This window comes from Pristiophorus japonicus, chromosome 3, assembly GCF_044704955.1.
Source record: "Pristiophorus japonicus isolate sPriJap1 chromosome 3, sPriJap1.hap1, whole genome shotgun sequence".
NCBI lineage: Eukaryota > Metazoa > Chordata > Chondrichthyes > Pristiophoridae > Pristiophorus > Pristiophorus japonicus.
In genome coordinates, this window is record NC_091979.1 from 162,238,039 (window position 1) to 162,246,704 (window position 8,666).

General features: G+C 41.2%; 1 protein-coding gene across 3 annotated transcripts; it reads right to left on the reverse strand.

Annotated features, from left to right (window-relative positions):
* Window positions 1-967: 967 nt before the first annotated feature.
* Window positions 968-8,348, reverse strand: LOC139259191 (gamma-crystallin S-1-like). 3 transcript variants are annotated; one of them, XM_070874841.1, is made up of 3 exons: window positions 8,304-8,348; window positions 3,915-4,157; window positions 968-1,243 (listed from the first exon to the last, which is right to left on the reverse strand). In XM_070874841.1, the coding sequence occupies exons 1-3, from the start codon at window positions 8,346-8,348 to the stop codon at window positions 968-970; spliced, it is 564 nt and encodes a 187-aa protein (XP_070730942.1). The 3 variants fall into 3 exon arrangements, with proteins under 3 accessions (XP_070730942.1, XP_070730943.1, XP_070730944.1); XM_070874842.1 differs by lacking the exon at window positions 8,304-8,348 and adding an exon at window positions 4,266-4,274; XM_070874843.1 differs by lacking the exon at window positions 8,304-8,348 and adding an exon at window positions 4,266-4,274 and having other exon boundaries at window positions 968-1,233; window positions 3,911-4,157.
* Between the last annotated feature and the right edge of the window lie 318 nt (window positions 8,349-8,666).

Sequence of the window (8,666 nt, forward strand, 5' to 3'; positions counted from 1 at the left end):
TTTGGGGCCCAAATGGCTTGAGAGTACTGTAATAGACAAAGAGGGGAATGGGGTCATAGTGGTTAAACTTAACAATGGGCAGATATGCCGCAAGCATCTGGACCAAGTTAAAAAAAGGTTCAGCGTGGACACGAAGGAACCTGAGGAAGATCATGAGATGGTGCTCACACCACCGCCAGTGAAAGAGCAACAAGAGCATTCAGCAGCATGCACAGTCCCTGCGGTCAGCCCAGACAGGCCGGAATCACCACAGGTGACAGACACGCATACCAAGGCTCAACAACCAGAGCCCCAACTGCGGCGCTCCACGAGAAAGCGCAGACCACCTGAGAGACTTAACCTATGATCCCAATAAGATGTTGAGGGGGAGGTGATGTCATGTATGTAACCTTTATGTAACACCACTGCAATACTGTATGTATGTAAGAAATGCACACCTTGACCACAGGGGGTGAACTTGTGGGAGACACTCCTCACCTGGTCACCCAGGTATTTAAAGGGAGGTCCCATGCAGGGTCATCACTTCTTGGTCCCGTGAATAAAGGTTCAGGTCATGGGAGTGACCTTGTCCATAGAATGTACCTCATGTGGATTTGTGGTATTGTGTAAGGACTTTACAAGAACTGTGACTTAAATAAATGAAGTAACATTATTTGGCAGAGGTTTATGACTTTTAAAAACAAAGGACTTGCATTCTTGTAGTACGTCACCATATCTAACAGAAATCGCAACAGTGTGTATGTTCTACTTGAATTTAAATTAAAATGAAACAAGCCTCATTCAGAGTCATGTCTTACTGTCTATATTTGCTTCTAGCTACATAGTGGTTTATTATGTAAGGTTAGTAATATATGATTTACACGACAATCCAGAAAAAGGAAGGAACTTATCAAAGTAATCAAGTAAAAGGGATTTTATTTATGTTCAAAATCTATCTGCTGACTAGATCATATATTTCAGCAACAATCTAGAAGTCCCTCATGCGCCTGAACGATCCGATAGTTGAGCTGTTGCCGCCCCAGTCACTGAATCTCCTGTATTCACCGGGTCTCATGAAGTACTGGCGACCTCTGTAGTTGGGTTGTTCATAGAAGGTCCAGTAACCATCCATCACATGGCAGGAGTGAATGTCACGGTAACGGAAACGATCGTAGACAGATGGACAGTCATCCATGAATTCCATCATCTGTCCTCCAAAGTCAGGCCTCTCGTAAATCTTCATTCTGTAGGTGCCTCCCCTATACTGTAATATAAAATGTATAACATTTTTGATGTAGTAGCAAATCTATGCATGGTCTGTATTGAAGAGCATTCTAAGATGAGAGAACATTAGAACAAGAAACATGAAATATATGTACATATGTTAATCAGCGAAGGTAGAAGTTAAAAAGGATTTGGAAACGGATTATTGACCATTCACTGAACATGTCCAATTGGTATGAAGCCGTTAGCAACAATGCTGATCACTTACTAAGAAAAAACTGAGGGCATTTGAGCATATTGTAAGTCACAACAAGTTATTCTAATCGTGTGTAGATCATTAGCGAAATTACATCTGGATTGTTACTGGCAGTTCTGAACACTCCTCTGCCGAAAGGGCACTAATGCACTTGAGAGATTTCAGAAAAAAGTGACATGAATTTCATTGTAGAGCTTAGGTTCCTCAGTTATGAAGAAAGACATACAAAAGTGAAATTCTTTTCATTGGACAAAAGGAGATAAGAGACAAAATACAATCCTTTAAAGTGCTAGGAGGTAGAGGCTACTTCCTTTAAACTGTGAACATCTTAGGTTGAGAAAAGAATTACCCCCCAAAAAAATAATAGAAAGAAACCATTCAAAGTTGCTTAATGTAGCTTGTAATGTTCAATCAATCTACTGTAGCTTCATCAGATTATCTTGGGGATCAGGGGAATGTGCTGAAACATCCAACATTTACTGTCCCGGCCAACACTTCATCGATAGTCGTTTAAGGAAAATATTGAAGGTTGCAGTATTGTCGATACCAATGTTAGCACAAGCTTTACTTGGAGCCCTGGACAAACCCACAAGGAGGTAGACATGTATACAAGAACACGTTGAATGATTCTGCAGCATTTATACATGGCATGTTCTGACCAACATTGGCTCCCGGTTAAGCAACGCCTCGATTTCAAAATTCTCATCCTTATTTTCAAATTCTTCCATGACCTCATCCCTCCCTATCTCTATAATCTCCTCCAGCCCCACAACCCCCCATGAGATGTATGTGCTCCTCTAATTCTGCCCTCTTGAGCAGCCCTGATAAAAATCGCTCAAACATTGGTGGCCATACCGTCTGTTACTTTGGCCCCTAGCTCTGGAAATCCCTACCTAAACATACCTCTTTGACCAAGCTTTTGGTCAATTTCTACTTATGCGGCTCAGTGTCAATTTGTTAAAAATCTTATAATACTCCTGCGAAGCGCCTTGGGACGTTTCACTACCTTACAGGTGCTATATAAATAAAGTTGTTGTTGTTGTTGTTGTACCTTTTCCAAATTAAGAACTAATTAGAAACATGCCAGTGTGGTACAGACAAGATTTTTAGTTCTGTATTTCAAATTCGTGCTGTTTAGTGCTGTATTTCAATCTTTTTTCTAACATGTGAAATACCACAAAGCAGTATAATGTTTAAACTAAAATGTGGATCTGTCACTAATAACAAAAAAATTGAGTGAGAATAATAATCTGTAAATTAAATATAAAAGACTATTACATAATTAATGACGAGGCTGGGAATAAATTGCATTAAATGACAGAAAATTATTGATGAGTCGCCACAAATATAAATTTTATTACCAAATGATTCGAAACTGGCAGGCAGTGACTAGTGGGGTACCGCCAGGTTCTGTGCTGGGGCCCCAGCTGTTTACATTGTACATTAATGATTTAGACGAGGGGATTAAATGCAGTTTCTCCAAATTTGCGGATGACACTAAGTTGGGTGGCAGTGTGAGCTGCGAGGAGGATGCTATGAGGCTGCAGAGCGACTTGGATAGGTTAGGTGAGTGGGCAAATGCGTGGCAGATGAAGTACAATGTGGATAAATGTGAGGTTATCCACTTTGGTGGTAAAAATAGAGAGACAGACTATTATCTGAATGGTTACAGATTAGGAAAAGGGGAGGTGCAACGAGACCTGGGTGTCATGGTACATCAGTCATTGAAGGTTGGCATGCAGGTACAGCAGGCGGTTAAGAAAGCAAATGGCATGTTGGCCTTCATAGCGAGGGGATTTGAGTACAGCGGCAGGGAGGTGTTACTACAGTTGTACAGGGCCTTGGTGAGGCCACACCTGGAGTATTGTGTACAGTTTTGGTCTCCTAACTTGAGGAAGGACATTTTTTCTATTGAGGGAGTGCAGCGAAGGTTCACCAGACTGATTCCCGGGATGGCGGGACTGACATATCAAGAAAGACTGGATCAACTGGGCTTGTATTCACTGGAGTTCAGAAGAATGAGAGGGGATCTCATAGAAACGTTTAAAATTCTGACGGGTTTAGACAGATTAGATGCAGGAAGAATGTTCCCAATGTTGGGGAAGTCCAGAACCAGGGGTCACAGTCTAAGGATAAGGGGTAAGCCATTTATGACTGAGATGAGGAGAAACTTCTCCACCCAGAGAGTGGTGAACCTGTGGAATTCTCTACCAGAGAAAGTTGTTGAGGCCAATTCACTAAATATATTCAAAAAGGAGTTCGATGTAGTCCTTACTGCTAGGGGGATAAGGGGTATGGCGAGAAAGCAGGAATGGGGTACTGAAGTTGCCTGTTCAGCCATGAACTCATTGAATGGCGGTGCAGGCTCGAACGGCCGAATGGCCTACTCCTGCACCTATTTTCTATGTTTCTATGTTTCTATGAAACTGATAATTAGAATGTAATGATAACTTACGTATGGGTAGGTGCGACATGACCTGATGTTGTCATTGAATCCCATCCAGCGCTGGTAGTCAGGATATTCTCCCCTGCTCAGAACATACTGGTATCCCATGTAATTGGGTCTCTCATACACCACCCACCAGTCACTCTCCACACGGATTGAGTTACAGCGGTTGAAGTAAGGGGACAGGTCAGCACAGTCAGTACTGCACTCGTAGTGCCGACCCTGGAAGTTCCTGTCCTCGTAAAAGATGATCTGTGGGGGAAAAAAAATCACACAACAAATGAATCGATAATTTCTCAAATCTGATGTATTTTATAAAACATTATTAGCAAATGTGAAAAGTATGAGAGTTAACATTACCTTTCCCATTTTGAGCTTCACAGTTAAACAACCGCCTGCGTATAGCGCTGTTTCATACAGCTCGGTATTTATAAGCTAGACTGAAACGCCACTGTAGGGAATACTTTTGTTATTCTAATGGTTTCAACAGTGTATATCAGCAAAAGAGCAAATAAAAAAAAACCTGTAGTCATTGCAGGCAAAATCCCCTTATTCAGGTTTATAGATGAGACACTGATTCTTTTCATTCTGCTTTGATGCTGAATTAATTGTTCTGTGAACATATTCAAAGTGCTCGAATCCAATGTGTATGTATGTTGAGTCCAGTATTAGGATTTTGTATAATTTACCTTTTTACTTTGTATCCAAGAATAAATCATTACTGTGTTCATGGCTACCCAAACTGATCTTAATATTATAATAGCCAATACATATAAATCTACCTGTAATATCTATACATTACTATAGTGTGGGGTGGTGGTCTTATTGGTTTTATTTGTTCTGGCAATGTAATCACCATTATTTTACACCGGCTTTGTGGTTGTATTATGTATACCCCAGCAGTCGGTTGATTTTACAATAGCATTAAAAGTTTGCGAGTAAATGGATGGAAAGTCTAGCAACATCCATGGGTATCTCTGGAAAGAGTTACATTTGACTATTGTATTCACAACGACAACTTCAATCTGAATAGACTGATGTCCTGTCGAATGGATATGGGTGACAGTATATAAAGTGCAGCCTTTCTTAAGCAGTGCGTATGAGCCTATTTGATCTGAAAGTACCTTACTCTATTAAATTTGGAAGTGATATTTTTGAAACGATGTTAATGAGTTTTCCTGTGTTTGGTTAACAGAGTTAATGGGGAAGATTTTTCAACATGCTGTGTGTGGTGAAATTCTATGTTCATATTAATATGGAAATTGTGCTGGCGGACTGAAGGTTACCAGTTTAAAACCTGTTCAAAAGGAGATAAAGGGGTAAACCAAATAAGCATATTCTAGTCGGCCTAACATAGCCACTAGTGGGAAAAATTCTAGAAGCCATAACACATGATAAAATGAATACTCGCTTAGAAAACCATTGGCTGAATTTTCCATGGTGGCAGCACGAACGATCAATGGTGGATTCGGTGGGAAAGTGGCTTTTTTTAATAGCGGGTCACGAACCCGCTGTGAACTCGCTCCTTCCCACAGACCTTTCTGTCAGCGTGGAGCTGACACAACCTGCAGCAGTACTATAGCCGTGGCCTAAATAGTGTTTTCTACAGTTCAAGCCTCCCTGCTCTTGTATTCCATGCCTCGGCTAATGAAGGCAAATATTCCGTATGTTTTCTTAACTATCTTCTCTTCCTGGCCTGCTATCTTCAGGGATCTGTGGACATGCACTCCAAGATCCCTTTGTTCCTCTACATTTCCCAGTGTCCTACCATTTAATGTATATGTCCTTGCCTTGTTAGCCCTCCCCAAATGCAGTATCTCACACTTCTCGGGATTGAATTCCATTTGCCACTGTTCTGCCCACCTGACCAGTACAATGATATCTTCCTGCAATCCACAGCTTTCTTCTTCATTATCAACCACACAGCTGAATTTAGTACCATCTTCAAATTTCTTAATCATAGCCCCTACATTCAAGTCTAAATCATTGATATATATCACAAAAAGCAAGGGCCCTAGTACTGAATCCTGCAGAAACCCACTGGAAACAGCCTTCCAGACAGAAAAACACCCATCAACCATTACCCTCTGTTTCCTGCCTCTGAACCAATTTTGGATTCAATTTGCCACTTTGCCTTTGATCCCATGGACTTTTATTTTCGTGACTAGTCTGCCATGTGAGACCTTATCGAAAGCTTTGCTAAAATATACACTACATCAAACGCACTATCCTTATCGACCATCCTTGTTACCTCCTCAAAATATTCAATCATGTTAGTCAGACATGACCTTCCATTAACAAATCCATGCTGACTGTCCTTGATTAATATTTGTCTTTCTAAATTAAGATTTATCCTGTCCCTCAGAATTTTTCCAATAATTTTCTCACCACCACAGTTAGGCTGACTGGCCTGCAATTACTTGATCTATCCTTTTCTCCCTTTTTAAACAAATGTACAACATTAGCAGTCCTCCAGTACTTAGGCACCACACCTGTAGCCAGAGTGAATAGGAAAATGATGGTCAGAGCATCTGCTATTTCTGCTTTTGCTTTTCTTAACAGCCTGGGAGACATTTCATCCGGGTCTGGGGATTTATCCACTTTCAAAGCTGCTAAGCCCCTTACTACTTTCTCTCTCACTATGTTTATTTCATCTAATATTTCACACTCCTCCTCCCTCATTGCAATGTCTGCATTGCCCCTCTCTTTTGTGAAAACAGACTCAAAGTATTCATGTCTTTCACCTCCACACACAGATTACCTTTTTGATCTCTAATAGGCCCTACTCTTTCTTTAGTTACTCCTCTTGCTCTTAATGTATTTATAAAACATCTTTGGGTTTTCCTTGATTTTACTTGCCAACATTTTTCTATGCTCTTCCTTTGTTTTCCTAATTTCCTTTTTAATTGCATCCCTGCACTTTCTATATTCCCATAGAGTTGCTGCAGTATTGAGCCTTCAGTATCTGTCATAAGTTTCCCGTTTTTTCTTTATCCTACCCGCTTGACATCCAGGGGGATCTAGATTTGTTAGTCCCACCCTTTTGCTTTAAGGGAACATACTTGCTCTGAATCCTCAGGATCTCCTCCTTGAATGCCTCCCACTGCTCTGACACTGATTTACCATCAAGTTACCGTTTCCAGTCCACTTTGCCTAAATCCCAGCTCAACTCAGCAAAATTGGCTTTTCCTCACTTGCAAACTTTTATTCCTGGTCTATCTTTGTCCTTTTCTATAACTACCCTAAATCTAACTGAATTATGACAACTTGCACCAAAATGCTCTCCCACTAATACCCCTTCCACCTGCCGAGCTTCATTCCCTAAAACTAAGTCCAGAACCACCCACTTGTTAGGTTTGTTACTTACTGGCTAAAAAAGTTCTCGTGAATGCATTTTAGGAATTCCGCACGTTCTATACCTTTCACACAAATTTTATCCCAATTATTATTAGGATGGTTGAAATCCTCTATTATTACTGCCCTATAGCTTTTACACTTCAGAAATTTGCCTACATATTTGCTCTTTTATATCCCTCTGACTGTCTGGGGGTCTATAGTACACTCCCAACAGTGTGATCACCCCTTTTTTATTCTTTAATTCAACCCATTTGGCCTCATTTGATGATCCCTCTAACATATCATCCCTCCTCACAGCTGTAATTGTTTCTTTAATCAATACTGTGACCCCCCCTCCTTTTTTACCCCATCTCAATTCCTGTAACCAGGAATGTTGAGCTGCCATACCTGCCATTCTCTCAGCTATGTTTCAGTAATTGCTATAATATCATACTCCCAAGTATCTATCTGTGCTCTCAGCTCATCTGCCTTATTCCAACAGTCTATCGACTCTGGATCAGTTCCTATCGACTGGAGGGTAGCTAATGTAACACCGCTGTTTAAAAAAGGAGGGAGAGACAAAACAGGTAATTATAGATTGGTAAGCCTGACATCAGTAGTGGGGAAAATGTAAGGTAAGAAAGTGGCTAAGTATTGCAGCGTGCTTTGCTCTCGCATTTTAGCCAGAAAGAAATATGAGGGAAGCGGGTAGGATGGAATCTTGGTCTTGGTGCTTGCGAACAAAGGAAGCTCAGAAACAGAGAATGTTGAAGTTTCCTTTGGCTGTAACATCTAGGTCAAAAGATGACCCTTACCTAAATAAGTAAGTTGGTAGACCCCAGTAGAAAACAAGGGAAACTGCTGTCAATTGAAAGATTAAACAGCCATAAAATAACTGTTGCTTTGATAAAGTAGTCTCGTGCATTCCAGAGGGGCACAGACAGTGGGCATGTAATTCGGCTCGGTAGTGCCTGCTTTTCGAGGACCAAAGTGGCATCTGCCGGAAGTATGCAGAGCAGGTTTCCCACTGCACCAAACATTTTGTTGTGCATACCCATCAACATTGTTCTGTAACCCCATCAATGTCCTCGTCTGAGTGCTCTGCATCCGAACCTGTCTGCGACCTTGCTCTCTGGCGAGCTGGCACCTGCGCTATCATTGCCCCCTGCCCTGGCTCCTGAGCATTCATGCTTGGTATCTCACCATGTGCAGATCCTGCCTCAATTTATCATCGAAGATACATTAGTGTTAGTATCTGAGCTAGTGGTTGCGAGTGTGAAAAAGATGGAGCTGTGTCTTCATCATCACTCTTCTTGGTCTTCCCCCACTGTCTGACCAGGTTGCACCTGTTGTGTATTGTAATGTCTGTAAGCTTGTAATGTTTGTAGCTCCACATTGTGGATGTGGACGTATTGTGTACTGCAA